A 19292-nucleotide genomic window follows, 5' to 3' on the forward strand; every position below is an offset into this window, starting at 1 on the left:
AGAACAAAAAGACCATGTGACGGACTGTTACTTCTATATGACTGTGTCTGGTTTCTCTGACAAAAACAAGAAGTCATTTGAATATCCTAATCTGCCTTCAGCAATGAAACCCGTGCCACCTGACGACAGTCTTCCAATTCCGAAACCACCAGAGGAATGGACCTTAGACGAATCAGATGAAGAAACTGTAATGCAGGGAACTGGCAGTAACATTGAACCGTGCTCCTCAAGCGATCCACATCTCATAATACAGTTAGAATTAAACGATCTGGTCAGAAATTTGGGTCTGTCAAAAGCAAAAGCCGAATTCCTAGGTTCGAGACTGCAGGAATGGTGTTTGCTGTCACCAGGTACGAAAATTTTTGTATTTCAAAGCCGCCAAGATGATATAACCAAATTCTTTGCACAAGTTGACATCGAAGGATTGTTCTCTGTTTTGGGTTGTGACCATGACCCGCAAGAGTGACGTCTCTTTATTGATTCATCAATGTTAAGCCCAAAAGCTGTTCTGTTACACAATGACAACGTTCACCCTTCAATACCAGTTGGTTATGCAGCACACATGAAAGAAACCTACGAGAACATGGAGATGTTGCTGAAGCACATCCAGTACAGCAAGTAGAACTGGAATATCTGTGGAGATCTGAAAGTCGTTGCTCTGTTATTGGGATCTCTGCATCTCGGCTATACAAAGTACTGTTGTTTCATCTGTGAATGGGACAATCGTGCCAAAGAGTCACATGATTCTAGACAGAGCTGGCCACTCTGTAAAAAGTTAGTTCCAGGACAGAAAAATGTGGCGCATGAACTGCTTGTTTACCCGGCAAAGAATTTTTTGCCTCCTCTTCATATAAAATTGGGACTTATGAAGAATTTCGTGAAAGCAATGAACAAACAAGGCAAAGGTTTTCGTTATTTAAGACAGATGTTCCCAAGAATAACTGAAGCCAAGATCAAAGAGGGCATTTTTGTTGGACCTCAGATCAGACATGTTATGAGTGACAAGCGGTTCGATAGATCTGTTAGTTGGGCCGGAAAAGATTGCCTGGAAAGCCTTCAAAGACGTTGTTGACAATTTTCTTGGCAATTACAGAGCCCCACATTACATCCAGCTGGTAGACAAACTTCTCAAAGCATACAAAACAATGAAGTGCAACGCGTCACTCAAGATTCATTTCCTCCACTCACACTTGGACTTTTTCCCCCGCAAATCTCGGTGCTGTCAGTGACGAACACGGTGAAAGGTTTCACCAGGACATTGCTACAATGGAAAAACGATATCAGGGCAACTGGAATCCGTCAATGCTTGCTGACTACTTTGGACACTGCAACGTGATGCACCGGACATTGAATACAAACGAAAATCAGGAGCAAAATACTTTTAATTATGTTGGACTTAATAATGTATTAAAAACATAAACGCAATTAAATACGTTATTACTGGTAAACAGTTAACTGTCTATTTCTCAAAGTTCCTACATGATAAAGCAAAACCAAAACTATATTTGTGCATACCCACCAGGTACCTGCCACAATCAGCAAAAACTTTTCAGGAAGCCAAACTTTTCAAAACAATTGTTGTGCAGTGTATAATTGTAGGTGTGGAACTTGGTTCAACTTCAATCTTGTAAGAGTCAGATGCAGAATAATTGACTTCTGATGGCAGAGATGGTTTTTGATTTGAAAGATCATGCTGCGTAAGTTGAGTGAAAAAAATTAGCTTTCCAATCTTGGCCACTAAATCCAAAGCCTTTTGTTGTTGTTTTTTTCTTGCCAGTTTTCTCTTTTGGGCACCACTTAAATGAACACATTTCATCTTGCAGCCTGAAAAATACAGAAACAAAAATAAAAAACAAAATAATATGGACCATATATAGTTAAAATGATTACAAAAACACTGAAATTCATAAAGAAAAACGTTGGTAAGACAGTCAAACGTACTAAACTCTAGGTCTATATTTAGACAATGATTGTCAGAAAGTTATCCTAGGACCAAGGTCCAACAGCACATAAACATGAATTCTTAAATACCTTTACTGATTTGCTGCATTCTGATTGGTTGAAAACCATTCGAGACTGGCTTCAATTCTATTTTAGGAGAATTAGTTTTAGGTCATTGCAAAAGTTTCATTAAGGTTGTTGCTATGGTAGCTGTATGCAAAAAGCAATGCCAATGGTAATATGCAAATCCATTGTGAAACAAAAGTATTCCAAAACAATTTGTGATCAATAACACATACTGTAGTGGCCTATATACACAATAATCATTATGTACTGGTACACATACAAAACATATAATCAATTGTAAACTGTACTGCACATTGAATTACTAAATACTAATTAAATATCTGAATAATGAGTTGTAACTTCAACTTTAAGCTCCGTTTTGACCTGGAGACTTCAGATGAGCCAACAAACCATACATCAACAAAATTGGCATGTCTGAAACTTTATCTGCATGTCTCGATGCGAAGGCAAATTCAAAACGACGGCCTCAAATTGGAAACAGTCAACTTCTTTATCCAGACTAAAGTAGCGTTTCCAGTGTACATACACTAAATTACAGGGTGGCCCGTAAGTCCATACTCATCCAATCATGTTATATTCAATTACGCATGTATTATACTTTTTGTCAGAGAAATAGGGCCGATTTAAGCCCATTTACACTTGGCGTCGCTTAATATTATGCATCGAGAATGAGGGACAGCACACAGATACACTGGATACATAAGATATATGGATGGGTAGGGACTTACGGGTCACCCTGTAGTTACGGTATTTAGGCCTAACGTTATTGTCACTCAGTTCTCAAATAACCACAATAACGTTAGGCCTAATGCTAGTACAATGCATTAACGTTAAGCCTAGTACTCAGTACTAACCTTACTCACATGAACTTGTTCAATTCATGCACTTTTTCAGACAATCCGAAAGAGATTTTGTTAATTTGTCGGTTCTTTACAGTATCTCTGTATGCCCACGGTGCCACAGCACTGTACTAGTAGTATAGTGCATACATAAGAACGTTAAGAATCATGTTGTCGTGCATATCGAAATCTTACGCAATTTGACCTAAAAGGTCGAATTATCGCCTTTAGACTGCTCTGACCAGTCAATTGTTTTCTCAGCTTTTCAGAAATGTAACAGAACATATACTGATTTGAATTTACAATCGCAAAATAGTTGAATTACACCTAAAAGTTTGTTGTCGTTGTCTCTGTTTCTGTGTCGGATTATCCGTTCATCTCATAAAAAAATATCACCAGAGGGCTGGAGTAGAGCATTATGATGTCAGAATAAGATCAAGGAAGAAGTAAGGGTCTAAAAATGGCATATTTGACAAAATTTTGTTCTCTATTTATGAATGGGGATAAAAACAAAGGTGCCCGGTCTTAAATAACATTTACAAAACATACATGAATTATGCAGTGCTAACGCAAATAAAACTAAAACAAACGAGACAATAACCCAAATATAACGTACGAAAACAGAAGCCGAAAAATACATAAAACTAACCACGTCTCTGTACACATCTGTCACCATTTCGTTTGACTTATATTTCTTTAGTATTATACTCTTGTTTTTCTGTAAATGTCACTGATTAAAGCAGAAAAACAAAACAGTTTCACTGCCTATAACTTCTTATAAATAGCCACAATAGAAGAAATTATTTTAAAAATATTTTATGGTCAGACATCATAACATACGATCATCTTTTACCTGAAGTTTTATCAACATTTTGTCCAACTCTTTACAGTAATCGTTCGCAAATCAATGACTTCGTACTTCAGATACATAGTTTAGTAGTTTCTTGAAACTTTAGTCACTCGCCGAGCCAAAGAAAACGTTTTTTAACAATGCAGAGTAAAGTCGAACACGGCAGATAAGGGCAATTACAAAAAAATCGACTAAAGTTGAGTGTTGCAGTAAAAGAGTTAAGGGTATGATAGCTAGGGGAAAAACTCTGTGGTGCCCCTCTTCCCTTGGTGCTCTAACCACGTGCTTATTTTGCTTAATTGTTAACCCAGGGCTGCCGAAACGAGGCCTTATAAGTGACCTATACAGTGAAGTATTAATATTCCTTATCTTGTATTCAGTATTTCTATCAAAGGTAATGAAACTGTAATTATAATTTTAAAGAATTTAAGTGTTCACTACCAAAAAATAATGTTGAATTGACAAGTAATTGCCTTGTTTTCTGTCATACTGGTTAGAATAACATTTTATCTAAACATCTTTTATAATATATAAATGCTACATGTGTTTAAACACAAAAAATAAAACATTTTGAAACAATATAAAAAAGAGAGGATACCTAAACAATAACTTATTTACATACACTGCTGGCCAAAATCTTAAGGCCAATGAACATAAAGAAAAAATATGCATTTTGCATTGTTGGACTCAACCACTTATTTGAGTAGATCTTTGAGAGATTAAAATAAGAAAAGGGAACATAAAAGTAAAAAACTTTTTTTAGCATTTAATTGGGAAAATGTAAACACTATGAAATTTGCCTAAATACTAGCTGGTCAAAAGTTTAAGACCATACCAAAAAGAAGTCCTAAACAGGGTAGGAAATGCCCAACAAGAGGTCTGAGTAGTGAGTTGCACGGCCGTCATTGCGAATAACTGCAAACATTCACTTTGGCATGGTCGATATAAGCGTTTGCAGAAGGCTAGCTGGAATGTCATTCCAAATGGTGAAGATGGCTTCAAAAAGATCATGCATTGTTCGAAATTGACGTCCATTTCTTTAGACTTCCCTTACCATTCACCACCAAACATTTTCAATGGGGTTCAGTTCGGGCGAACACGCTGGATGGTCCAAAAGAATCACGTTATTCGCCATGAAAAAGTCCTTTGTCCTGAAGGCACTGTGGATTGCAGCGTTGTCCTGCCGAAAAATCCAATCATTTCCACACAAGCGAAAGTCTTCAGTCAATAAGAATGCTCTCTCCAACATACCAATGTAGCCAGCTGCTGTTTGACGCCCCTGTATAACCTGAAACTCCATTGTTCCATGGAAGGAGAAAGCACCCCAGATCATGATGGAACCTTCTCCACTGTGTCGTGTAGAAAATTTCTCCAGTGGGATATCCTTATCGTGTCAGTAACATTGGAAGCCATCTGTACCATGCAGGTTAAATTTTTTCTCATAAGAGAACAAAACCTTCCTCCACTTTTCTACATCCCATGTTTGGTGCTCCTCAGCAAAGTTTAACTGAGCTGTTTCGTGTTGTGGAATGAGGCGTGGCCTTTGGAGATGTTTCCAGTTTTTAAAGCCTTTCTCTCATAGATGCCATCTTATTGTTCTTGAGCTACATTCTCTGTCCATAAGGGCCTTAATCTGGTTCAAAAATTGGCTGGTGTCTTGCTGGACAACCTGTCGAATCCGCCTGCTCAAAGCCGATGAAATATTCTTGGGCCGACCACTTGAAATTCTTGTTCCGTATCCCTCAGGATCTTTTAAGAAATTTGCAACAGCAGTTTTACTATGCCTAATCTCACCAGCGATCGCACGTTGAATGAGACCTTGCTTTTGCAGTTCGACAATTTTGCCACGTTCAAATTCTGTCAACTTTTTAGCCTTTGCCATGTTTTTACTCAATGTAACAAGGAGATGTCAGTGGAAGATGTTGACAACACTAATGCTTGAACACAAATGACTAAATTTCGTTACGTGTTTACCGATTAACACTTCGTTTCAATGTGGTCTTAAACTTTTGACAAGCTAGTATTTAGGCTAATTTCATAGTGTTCACATTTTCCCTATTAAATGCTAAAAAAGTGTTTTTATTTTTATTTTCCCTTTCCTTATTTTCATCTTTCGAAGTTTGACTTAAATAAGTGGTTGAGTCTAATAATGCAAAATGCATATTTTGTTTTTATGTTCATTGGCCTTAAGATTTTGGCCAGCAGTGTATGTCATTACTGTATACAATAGCTATTTGGTTCCTTACTTGAAATTGTAAAGTGTGTACTTTCAAAGTTTGCACAAAATTTTCAACTAGATTCACGCAACAAGGCCACTTTAAGATTGACTGTCTGAAAGTGCTTTCAGTTTGTGTGAAGCTGTTAAGACTTTTTTTCTCTGGTTCTGGTCTACAATAATGGTTTTAATAACATATTAAGCAAGTTGGCTATTGTATGTGTTTCTTATAACAAAGCCTCATTAGACTATCTGCTGAGTTCCCCAAAGGGAATTGAGCCTCTGATTTTAGCACTGTAAATCCATAGACTTACCGTTGTACCAGCAGGAGACATCTATTATGGGAAGGTCTGGTGAAACATTTTAAGTAGTTGTTCTAAGGTATTAAGTTTTATTGAAGAAAATTACTTTACTAAAAAAAAGAACATATTTTCTCTAAATTCTACGGCTTTAACAATGGAATTGTTAAGTTTATTTATTAAACTAAATTTATATCAGTCAACAGCCTATATTATTTTGATTGTTTACATTAACTTCTTTGTCAAAGGATTTTCAAAAAATATTACAAGTGAGATACATTATTGATACCTCAAGTTCATTTCTAATACTTTTACATAATTCATTTTTGAAGAGAGGAAACGGCCAATGAATGAAGATTATTGTATTTAGTAAACAGGATTTGGTCACATAATTTTTAATCTTCATTACAGTTTTAAATGCTTAGATATCATGACTAAATGCAAAACAATGATATTACATATAGCATGTTAAGTTCATGTAATAATATTGCAGTTCATATTAACAATAGATGAAAATAATTGTTTCTAATGTCAATTGGCACAGGTGATGTTTTTACTCGTATTGTTATAACATAGCAAAAACATTTTTATCTCCTAGTGTCAACTAGCTCAAGTAAAGTATCTTCTATGATTGATATAAGATTGTTTTATAATTGTTTCTAGTGTTAACATAATTAGTCAAGATAATCTAACAACTGACATTATTATAACTCAATATGAACATTATTTTTACTTTCTATACCACTTAGCCCAGATAGTGTAACTACTCAGACTGTTATGATACAGTAGAGTCATTGTTTCTACATTCTGATATCACCTAACTCTCAACGACGGCAAGACAGTAAAATGTGGATTAATGTGACCTGAATGTTACACAGACAACACATTGATGCATCAGTTCCAGATAAAAGAAAGCGATGAGTTAAAAAACTGTGACCAATGTGTAGTCTAGTTAGAACAACTTCCAAAGTCCAATAAGGGTTTATTTGGAAAATCTTGTTTTCACGTTGCTCACTCCAAGTCCTGAAATACAGGACCATAGTCCATGTATGGAACAGGCACAACAGTGATAGCGCCAGAGCAGACAGATCAACCTGCAGTGCCGGTGAGCTCGTTCCCGCGAATACCAATGTGGCCTGATATCTAGAAAACTAGATAGAAGTAGATGTTAAACAGAAATGGGTCAGTGGATTTTGAATATCGGCAAGAAGAGGGTGAGAACGAATGTGAAGCGATTCCACGGCCAGTAAAGAACTAAGCGAGTGAGTATAAATAGTGCAATTTGAGTACTGCTAAGCTTCAATGTGATCCAAGGCAATAGAAATGGTATATAGTTCAGCAGTGAACACAGAAACTGTAGGGGGGATTCTGGACACAACCATCGAACCACAACAAACCATGTCAGAGCCCACAGAGTCAATTGATTTCAAACCATTAGTATAAATGGGAATGGAATATGGTTCAAAAGACGTTGCAAATAAAAGACGGTACTTCCAATCAGAAATATCTGATTTTCTCAGATGGCTAAAGAAAGGTCAGACCTGGGAATTATAAGCTATGAGTGGGATGGGCTGACCAGTGGATACAACAATGTTATCCAAGAACAGACCCAATTCATCCAATTTTCACTGGATACGAAGGCCAAAAGAAGCAATGGCAGATCATCTGTTCTAAAAAGTATGGTCCACCAAAGAAGGAAAACACAACCCTAGGTGGGATGCTGTGGTGAGAATCGAAGTTTCAAAGCATACAGTAAAGACAGTTGCAAATGGCAGAGATGTAGAGGAGATTCACGAGACTCTGTGTACAAGCTCTGGACTGTACAGGTACAGAAAGCCTCGGTGCAGAGCTGAAGTTCCTGATAATGAATGGGGTCCAGCATCTTCAAGGCTGAGGTCCTGGCAGACCCATAGACCAGTGATCCACAGTCTAATTTTGATCAATAAAACCACAATATATTTTTAGCATAGAACATCGATCTGCTCCCCAAGTGATAGAAGAAAAGAAACAGAGGATGTTCAGTTCTCTTACACATTTGACTCGTAGCTGCTTGATGTGTGGTATAAAAGTCAGTTTACAGTAAAGATAAGCCCCAAGAACTTTGTCTAGGGGACCATGGGTAGCATAACTTCAGAGATATGGAGTTTAGGATCAGGGCGAATACCCCATTGGCAGCAAAAGTGCAAGCAGACAGTTGTACAGAGAGAGAAGCTAAAACCGTTTGCTGTGGTCCACTACAGTAAACGATTGAGTAGCTGCCACTGATTATGTCTCATATTCGATGACTGGCATGAGATGTGAAAGCCGTCGATATAGAACCCATTTGCAACAATAAGAGGGAGTTTTTCAGTGATGTCATTAATCTTTATACTGAAAAGTATGACACTCAAAACACAGCCCTGAGGGGCTCCAAGTTACTATAGAAAGGGACGGGAAAGCGTCAAACCCGCACGAACTTGGAACCGCCAGTCCATTAAATTTTTTAATATAAATGCTGTGCCTGTAACCCATATAAGTGGAGGTCTTGCAAAATGCCATACCTCCATGTAGTATCATAAGCCTTAACAAGGTGAAATAATATTGATATAAGATGTCGTTTGAGAAAGACTTCTCTGATTGACGTTTGAAGTCGAATCAGGTGGTCTATGCTGGAGTGCTGCTGTTGTCTGATCCTACACTGGGTGGGAGAGTGGAGGTTGTTTGATTCAAGAAACCAAACAAGACAAACATTAACCATCCTCTCTAAGGTCTTAAAGAGATAGCTTGTCAAAGCCAGTGGACAGTAGTTTGAAGAAATCTTGGAATCGTTCCAAGGCTTAGAGAAAGGTGTAACAATAGCCAGGCATGGGGAAAATATTCTCCTGACAGATACGGTTAAAGAATCAGAATAATAACAAGAAAAGGAGGAGATAGATGGCGCAACATCTTGTAGTGTATATTATCAGGTCTGACCGATGCACTGCCATATCGATGAAGGGCCAGTTTGAGTTCCTCCAATGTAATGGGGCAATTATAGTCATAGAGACGGTTAGCTCAAAAGGAAAGAGATGATTGCTCTGCCCGAGTTTTGATGACCAAGAAGGTAGAGGATGAAGCAGAAGTGCAAAGATACCTAGCAAAAGCTTTCACCGAGAGTATCGGCGATGCTCCGAGCATTAGCTACTTCTTGGCAATCAGAGAGCAAGATAGGAGGGGGACAGAATTATATTGCCCACTAACCTTTTGAAATTTGTCCCATATGACTTTGGAACTGGTGGTAAAGAGATGTTGGTTGTAAACTTAACCCAAGATTCCTTCTGAATTTGACGTCTTAAATGTCGAGCATGTGCATTGGCCTGCTGGAAAGCAATGCAGTTCGAGAGTGTGGGATACCTACAAGAAGTACCCCAGGCCCGTTTATGAGCCTTCCATGCCATGTGGCAGGCAGGATTCCACCACGAAGAAGTATATTGTGAGAAACGTGTAGACGTTTTAGGAGTACATTAAGCAGTTGTCTGTAATAATACAGTCAGTCACTGCTGCCACACAATCTCTATTGATGGCTTACAGATGATGGCAAGATCAAGTTCTGAGAGCAGTGAAAAAAGGCCAGTTGGCTTGACCCAGCTCCCACCAGGGCACGCAGGTCGGGTGGCATCAACCAGCCAGCATCTCTCAAAATTATAGGAAAATGAGCACTGGTTCATGGATTATTGTCAAATCTCTATAAAAAGTGGGAGAATAGTGAAGGGGAGTAAATTGAGAGATCAATAATAGTAAAGGACTGACTAGGTGCACGAAAATAAGTATAATAACCAGTATTGAAAGAGAAGGGTTGTAAGCTGAAAGCATACATTCTACGGAGCAGCCCCTTCTATCAATATCAGAGGGATTATGTCCATTAAAGTACCCCAGGATTAAAAAGGGAGATGACAACTGTTCATCGAGAGCATCAAAGTTTGATAGATCATGTATCTTCAGGAGACAGGTAGAGAGAACAAACAGTGATGGTATGACCCAAGGAAACATGGATGGCTACAGCCTCCAAGGGTGTGTCGAGTGGCAAAGACAGGGTGAGTACGTACTGATCAACCAATAGTGTCACCCCTCCATGCACTCATCCCTCACACAACCTATCATTCTGTACAAAGAAAACTGCCGAAAAGTGGCTGTATCAGCAGGTTGGTTTCAGAAACGTTTCCTGTAAGGAAAGGCATACAGGATGGTAGGAAGCAATCAATGCTTTGATGTCATCCAGATTAGAACATAAACCTCGACAGTTTCATTGTATCAAAGTGGTCATTTTTATTTACATATAGGCGAAATGGGTGGAGAGCCCTTATGTTTTCGACGACGTCTTTTTCTTTATTTGAGGGAGGTCTATTGACCTCCATGGATCTGCCCTAGATCGATTGGGCAGGTCTTTGTTGTAGGAAGAGGATCCTGGCGATTGAGGGCGTAAACAAATGATCGTTTTGTATCTTGAGGTGGGAGAAGATGATGTACCCGAGGAAATGCCCATACCCAGAACTAAAGGAAGTGGATCTTGTGATTTGCTAAAATGAATGTTATGGGCAGAGATTGGTATTGGAGTTGATTCAATAATTCTTTTTAAAAATGGAGGTCAAAAGACTTTTCATCTGGTTTGAGAATGATTCTTTTGGAGTGAAAGAGAAATCTGTCTGCACTCCCAATGTAGTAGTGCAACAAAGTGCAGCAGCATACATCTGAGGTGAAGTGGTGGACAGTAACTTTCGAGCCTCAGGGTAAGTAATGTTTTGAATCGTCTTCAAATGCTACACCTCGTTTTTCCAACCACTTAAGGCAAGAACAAAAGTAGAATGGTTGAGAGCAGTTGCAAGTAATGCAATGAGGGTCTGTTTCACACTTATAGGCATCATGGTACTTGCCACTGCAATGAGCAAACATCAAGGAACCGTGATGTCTTCGAGTGACCAAACTATTGACACTGGAAATATCTGAGAGAGTTTGGAATGTATGGCTATACCTTGCAATTAACATAACTTGCCTTGATGGTGGCAGGTGAAAACAGTAATGCAAATGTTAAAATAAGGACATTGGTCGGCATCATAATTCCATCTTTGCGAGTGGAGATATGTCCTACTGCAGAAACTCCTTAGGTGGAGAAACCAACGAGAATCTCTGACTCAGGGATGTTCTTCAAATTCTTTTCAACAATAACTCCTCGTGACGAATTCAAAGTAGCATGAGATGTAGCCTCAATAGGTATATCCCCAATCACCTTTGAATGTAAGAGAAGTTCACAGAGTTTAGATGTGGCTGCTTCCACCAATATGTCACCAGAGTGAATCTTTTTGACTGACTTTGGAGAGCCAGAAAGTCCCTCTAGGCCCTTCCAATCTTTACGGAAAGAAGATGGCCAAAGTCTAATAGAAGGTGTTATCAAGAAAAGCTTATTATCACATTGCTCACTCCAAATTGACTGCCAACTGGCAAAGAAATGAGCCTTGAATACAAGACCATAGTCCACGTATGGAACAGTCATGGCAGCGATAGCACCAGAGCAGACAGATTTAGCCACGATGTCAGCAAGCTCCTTCCCGTGAATACCAACGTGGCCTGATACCCAGGAAAACTAGATAGAAGTAGATGTTAAAGAGAAATGGGCCAGTCAGTTTTGAATGTTCACGACAACAGGATGAGAACTAAGGTGAAGCAATTCCAGTGTCAATATAGAGCTAAGCAACTTGGTATAAATAGTACAGTTCGTGTACTGCATAGATTCTATGTGATCCAGGGCAAGAGAAATGGCGTACAATTTGGCAGTGAACACAGAAACTGTGGAGTGGATCCTGCATGCAACCACAACAACCCATAGCAGAGCCCACAGAGTCATCTGATTTTGAACAATCTGTATAAATGAGAATAGAAAGATGGTTTAGAAAGATGTTCAGCAAATAGAAAATGGTACATCCAATCGGGTGTATCGGCCTTCTTCAAACGATAAAGGTACACTTGGGGATGGTAATAAGCTATGTTGAGATTGGCTAACCCTTGGAGACAGTTGCATCTGGATATAAAGGCCAAAAGGAACAATGGCAGACTGTCTATTCTGAAAAAGCATGGCCCATTGAGGAAGGAAAACAAAATCCCAGGTAAAATGCTATGGTAAGGATCGAAGTTTTGAAGTATACAGTAAAGACAGTTGCAAATGGTGGAGGTGTAGAAAATATGCATGAGACTCTGGATTAGAGAAGAACAGAATGCTATTGTGTGGAGCTAAAGTTCCAGATAGTGAATGGGGTCCAACATCTTCAAGGTACTAAGTTCAGTATTGATCAAATGCAAGCACAACAGATATTTAGCATAGATCCCAGGAGGTGGAAAAGAAAACACGGAGAATGTTCAGTGCCCTTGTACACTTGATACATAGCTGCTTGATGTGTGTAATGAAAGTCAGCTTACTGTCCTACTTACTGTCAAGAACTTTCCCTAAGGAACAATAACTTCACTAAGATGGAGCTCAAGATGAAGATGAATACTCCGTGGATAACAAAAGTGCATGCAAATGGTTTTAGAGAGAGAAAAGATGAAACCATTTGCTGTGATCTAATTCTGTGAACAATTTAAGGCAGTCTGTAGCTGCTGCTCAATAAATCTCATGTTCGATGACTCACATGAGATGTGGAAGTCGTCAACATAGAGTCTCTTTGCAATTGTAAGAGGAACATGTCTAGTAATCTTTAATCAATATAATAAAAAGTGTGACACTCTAAACACAGCCCTAAAGGGCTCCAAGTTCGCAGACGAAAGTGTCGAACCCATACAAACTTAGAATCGCCAGTTTATTAAATTTTTTAAAATAAAAAGCAGAAACAAGATGTTGTTCTTTGAGAAAAGCTTCCCTAATTAACGTTTTAAGTTAAATCAGGTGGTTGCAGGTGAAGCACTGTCATCAAAACCCACACTGAGTAAGTAAGGGGAGATTATTTGATATGAGGAACCAAACAAGACGAGCATTAACCATCCTCTCTAAGGTATTACAGATCCAGCTTATCAAAGCAACTGGACAGTAGTTTGAAGGAATCTTGAGATACTTCCTGGGCTTAGAAAAAGGAAGGACAATAACCCAGAGCCAAGCACCAGGAAAAGAATTATTCTGCCAGATCTGATTAAAAATAACAAGGAGAATAGCAAGAAAGGCAGGAGAGAGATGGCACAGCATCTCATCATGAATATCATCAGGTCCAACAGATATACTGTCAGACTGAGGAAGAGCAAACTTGAATTCTACTAGTGTAAAGGAGCGATTATAGTCACAAAAACAATCTACCTGAAAGGAAAGAGGTGATCAATGCTAGCTATGTATTTAACCTAAGATTCCTTCAGGGTTTGACATCTTACCTGCCAGGCATGTGCACAGGCCTGCTGAAAAGTGATACTGTTTAAAGTGTGGGATACCTACAAAATGTATCCCAGGCCCATTTTTGAGCTTTCATTGTCACGTGACAGGCAGAATTCCACCACAGACAAGGATACTGTGGAAAAAGTGTTGTGGTTTCAGGAATACATTGAGCAGCTGCCTGAAAAATACAGTCAGTCACTGTTGCTACACAGTCATCTATCGATGACTTACAGAATGGCAGGATAACGTTCTGAGAGAGTAGTGAAAGAGAGCCAGTTGGCCTGGTCCAGCGTCCATTGAGGAATGCAGGATGAATGAAACAACTATGGCCAGAGTATCTAAAATTGAGATGGTATGATCCAAGGAAACATGGACGGCTATGGTCCCCAAGGGTGTATTCAGTGGCAAAGACATGGTAGGTATGTGCTGACTGACCAGCAGTGCCACCCCTCCATGCATTCATCCATCACACAATTTGTCATTTCTGTACAAAAGAAACTGGTGAAAGGTGACTGCATCAGCAGGTTTCAGAAACATTTTCTGTAAGGAGGAACACACAGGATGATAAGAATCAATCAAATCCTTAATGTCATCTATATTTGAACAAAAATCTTGACAGTTACACTGTATCAAAGTGGACATTTTTATATAAGTGGAAAGCCCTTCTATTTTCGACTACGTTTTTTTTATTGGAAGGAGGTCTTTCAACCTCCATGAATACTGCTCTGGATTGAGTAGTCAGGTCTCTGTCTGTAGATGAAGATTCCAGCAACTGAAGGCATGAATGAATAATCGTTTTGTATCTTAGGGATGGAGAAGAAGATGGGCCTGAGGAAATGCCTACACCTGGAGCCAAAAGAATTGGACCCAGAAAGCCACTGAAAGAAGTATCATGGGCATAGATGGAACAGATGTAGACTCATAATCTCTTTTAACCATGGAGAGCAAAAGACTCATCAGATGCGTTATAAATTACTCTGTTGGAAGCACAGAGATCTGTCTGCACTCCTCTTTCTCCTCCATTTACTTAGGGTGAGTAAGAATGGTGTGAACCACTACAGTTAACATAGTATGGTTCCAGTTTGCACACATAGGTGTCATGATTTATGCCACCACAACAAGCACATGTTAAAGAACCATGACATAGTGATTTTGAGTGACCAAACTGCTCACACTAGAAACATTTGAGGGGGTTAGGAATGTATGGCTCTACAGTTCAGATAACCAGTCTTGACTGTAGCAGATGGACGTGGTGATATAAATGTCAAAATCAGAATATTAGTAGGCAGCATAATTCCATCTTTGCATGTGAACACTTAGCACATTGCAGAAATACCTTAGCTGAAAAAAACAGTGAGGATCTCTGATTCTGGAATGTTCTTTAAGTCCCTCTCAACAATAATTCCTCTTAAGGAATTTAGGGGAGCAGAGGAAGTAACCTTGATGGGTATATCCCCAGAGATCTTCAAATTTAGGAGTTTGGGGTGTTGTGGTGAGGATGTTTCCCCTAAAATGTCTCCAGAGCATAACTTTCTTACTGACTTGGGGAAGCCAGCAAGCCCCCTCTGATCCCTTTTGAATAAAAAAAGGGAGACATATGTCCTAAGGATTTCTCAGGTAATGAATGCAAAATGAGAAATCTAGATACAGAAACCACCTGTGATTGTTGAGCAGTCATCCATTTGTGGCCATTTACCAATTATCATTTTTTTTCTCAATTTTATTATTATTATTTTTCATGAATGGGGGTATCCATAATAAAGGAAGAACATTTCAGTGTCCACTGTCCCCATCTACCATGAGGGGAAGCATTGCAATGCCAAACAAGGACACTGCAGCAATGCCAGGGTTTCGTGAGCATTACACTCAAACACCAGCATCAGACACAATATCCACAACACCTGTTGAGAACATCCAACACTGGTACTTGGTTGACCCTAGCCCAAATGGGACCAGCCAATGACATCAGAAGTGTTGAACTTTTTTCCTTTATGAATTTATCTAAAGAAACTTAATGTAGTGTATTTCTATCATATGTAAATTGAGTAATAACAGAAAGTGATTTCTTAAAAGAAATAGTGTGGAGAAATGGTCAATATGGCTTACATTAAAACATTACTTGCATATATCTATTGTGCTTACACTTACTAAAATGTTTAGTGCACCAAACTGAACTTTGTGCTTTCTTTATGTATCCTCTAAACTCTAACACTTCCTTTATTTTTCCAAACTGTACCATAGCTCATATAGCTACAAATTTCACCTTTCATAATTAGTATATAATATGTCTGTATTTACATCATTTTTGTATATTTCCATGTAGTTAATAACATGCATACTGAATGGATGCCACATGACTGTAAACATGTGCCAATCCTTTTATACAGTAAAGGTTACATAATGCAGCCTTTGTTCTTAAGTTTCAAGCTAGCATGTATGTACTTGTATGTGAATCTTTCACAAAGGTCAACTGTTTAAATGGTAAACAAGTCTGTGTAATCTGACTTGGGATAGTTTAGACCGTCTATGTACACATGTGGTTGAAGTATGTAGTATAATGATTAGTGTAATACCATAACAAGTCTTTGTCTAACTGTAAAAGTAGGTTATTCAAACAAGTCTGCCCTTCTTGTGCCACTTGCAAGAAGCCAAATCAAAAACCAACCACATTATTCATTATGAATAAAGATTTGTTTCAATTGTGTACAGTCTTTCTTTGCTGTTCAGGTTTATTCTCTATTTAAAAATGTTCTGAATGTATATTTTTATGGAACTTTTAGTTATTAATAGATAACTAAAAAATAAATTCTTCTGCATTTACAGAAACGCTTGAAAATATGATTTTCAAGAGATAATACCAGACAAATGATGAAGTGCATACTTCCTACAATAATACTGTAGTTTGTTTGTTAAAATGTCATAACTCTTAATTCTCTTATTTAAGAGATACATAAAGATAACATAAAATCAGTGTTCAGCAAAGCTACAATTGAGGAAAGATATAACATGTGGGAAATGTTTTTTCTGCAGTAAAAGGGACAATCTAGTCACTGTAATTAGGGAAACTTAACAGTACTATGTATCAGTATTTTAGCTAGGCCTAGTTACTGCCTTAACAAATAATATTTGAAAACTGAAGTACTTATGACAATGACTTCCTCATTCACGAGAATGTACTTCAACTGAACAAACCTTCTTCATTTGATGGCTGGTGCATGTGAAGCATTTCAAAAGCCAAAAAATGCATTTCATATACAGCAATTCATTATCATCAGCAGTAGAGCAATTTAGAGTCCACCTTAAGCATTTGTGTCAGCACTTCTGACTACACAAGTCCATATTTGTAAAGCATACTGGTGAAAGGAAATGTGGACATTGCAGCCATAGTGATTGATAAGACAAATTTAAAGAGCTAAGCAGATCAATTATAACTATCAGCTATTTATTCAGTTGTAAACTATTAAGAAAGTGTAAATACTGAATGGTCGTTTTTGCAGGAAATTCATATTAAATGTTTGAAAAAAACTTCTCTCTCGAAAAGAACAAATGTAATTTTTTGTTAATTCATAAAAACCAGAATTCTGCTTCCCCTAGGTTACGTATCTCTCTTATCAATTGAATTTTTGTTCCAAACATTTAGTCTCAGTTCCAGCTAACTTGATCTGTCATTAAAAATTACTTCCTCAGTTATTTATAAACATTCATTATACAGTTGCTATTTCTTTTATTAGTTCTTTCAGATATACCTTTAAAACAATATTATACATACTGGTATGATGTACAGTTTATTCAAAATTCATAAAACTGGTTCTTGGATGATATTTGGACATTATATTTTTTTATACAATATATGCTGATGAGCTGCCCACAATGTGATAGATATTCCTTTCCAGAAATTCTATTTTGATGGATAAATATTTCAATAAAACTTGTTTCTCAGTACTTCAACTTATAAAACAGGTTAATTTGTTTTGTTTGTTTTGGAATTTCGCACAAAGCTACTCGAGGGCTATCTGTGCTAGCCGTCCCTAATTTAGCAGTGTAAGACTAGAGGGAAGGCAGCTAGTCATCACCACCCACCGCCAACTCTTGGGCTACTCTTTTACCAACAAATAGTGGGATTGACCGTCACATTATAATGCCCCCACGGCTGAAAGGGCAAGCATGTTTGGCGTGACCAGGATGCGAACCCACACGCCTTAACACGCTTGGCCATGCTGGGCCAAACAGGTTAATTCTGATCCTGTCAGTATGTTAAAATTAAATGTGGAAAACTGTAAATAAATATACCACAAGCACAAGCTTCCACACAGAATATTAACTTTTAATGGTAGGTCAGAAATAAACTGTACGAGGTACCACAAACTAAAGAACAAAGCCTATTCTTACCATATAAGGTAAATAGTTTTAGTTTTTAATATCAGTTTACACATGTCACTCTTTCTCATTATTTTACAAAACCTTTTAACTAGGATTTTAAGATTAAAACATCTTTATTTTAAGTTTAAATGTTTTACTTTTATAGTTTAAATATTTTGAATCCTAGTTTTCCTCCACTCTAGACATGTCTAAAGGATTGCATATATATGAAAAAACAACTGAATTTTAATGGTTCATTACACACCTGGCTTTTAATTTATTTTATAATTTTCTGAATCCAGTACTGATAAGAACCTGCAGATATATAACACTGTGAGGAGACAAGTCATATCAATTTTACCCATTGTATGACATCAAATTAAAAACATCACTTTCTCTTTCCTTAATTATTTAATAATTTACATGTATAATTGAAGAAAACCTCTACATATAAGTATCACTAACATTAATATAATTTTACTTTTTCAAAAATTGTCATTCTATGTATTTAAATTTTGTTGAAGAAAATTATATTTTTACTCTTGAACTGTCTTGGTTTGATTTGAACCACTTCACTAAAATAATAACAGCTGTGTAATTTAATATTACTTCATAACCTACCAAACTATAAGCTCAAATCTTTTTTTAAGGTTATTTTTCATGTACTGATTTAATCAATGGTACAATTATCCCACACAAAAATATAGATTCTCACCTTTGCCAGGACCTGGAGAATCAAATATTTCAGAAGCTAATAGTACTTCTTTGTTCATTTTTCAACTGGAAAAGCAGCAGTGTTCAGGTGGATCCAAAATAGCCTCAATTCCAGCAGAATGTCATATTTAAAAATAGGAATCTTACACTTTCACTTGCCAGGTTTCAGCACCTGTATAATAAGTATTCTTTCTAACTGAACTTCAGGTTTAAGTTACTAATTACTTTTAATGTGACACTTCTTAACTACACAAAAAGACAGTTTTATGTTGTGAACTTAAAATAATCACCAATTTATAAACTGTAGTCCATTATACAAGCATATTGTGTATCTTTTAATTGCAAATACAATTACTTTTCCAATATACTATTTAAACTGATATTATGTTAATGTTCTTGTATTACAGATAGTTATTTTATACAATATGTGGTTGAAATTAAAAGTTTTTTTTTAATAGGTACTTACTCTCTAGAAGGTTTTCTTTCTTCTTACATTGTACTTATTAAAACTGTTTTTCCAGGGGTTCCAAAGAAAGCATTAAGTGTTATTATTCATGATATCAAATTTGATCAAAGCGAGGCAAGTTTCATAACATTCTGTTTCTCTTACAATCTAGGTTCA

At 37.4% G+C, this 19292-nt stretch overlaps 1 protein-coding gene across 1 annotated transcript; it reads right to left on the reverse strand.

Annotated features, from left to right (window-relative positions):
- Positions 1–1395: 1395 nt before the first annotated feature.
- LOC143241113 (uncharacterized) lies at positions 1396–19266 on the reverse strand. The gene is made up of 2 exons (XM_076484693.1): positions 18672–19266; positions 1396–1824 (listed from the first exon to the last, which is right to left on the reverse strand). The coding sequence occupies exons 1-2, from the start codon at positions 18727–18729 to the stop codon at positions 1550–1552; spliced, it is 333 nt and encodes a 110-aa protein (XP_076340808.1). The 5' UTR covers positions 18730–19266; the 3' UTR covers positions 1396–1549.
- Between the last annotated feature and the right edge of the window lie 26 nt (positions 19267–19292).

This window comes from Tachypleus tridentatus, chromosome 13 (assembly GCF_004210375.1).
Source record: "Tachypleus tridentatus isolate NWPU-2018 chromosome 13, ASM421037v1, whole genome shotgun sequence".
NCBI lineage: Eukaryota > Metazoa > Arthropoda > Merostomata > Xiphosura > Limulidae > Tachypleus > Tachypleus tridentatus.

Excerpts from the sequence above, each read along its gene's own strand:
- LOC143241113 (XM_076484693.1), bottom strand. The coding sequence starts at position 18,729 with ATGAACAAAGAAGTACTATTAGCTTCTGAAATATTTGATTCTCCAGGT. Across the intron at positions 1,825-18,671 it reads TTCTCCAGGTCCTGGCAAAG|GCTGCAAGATGAAATGTGTT; the intron begins GTGAGAATCTAT and ends TGTATTTTTCAG.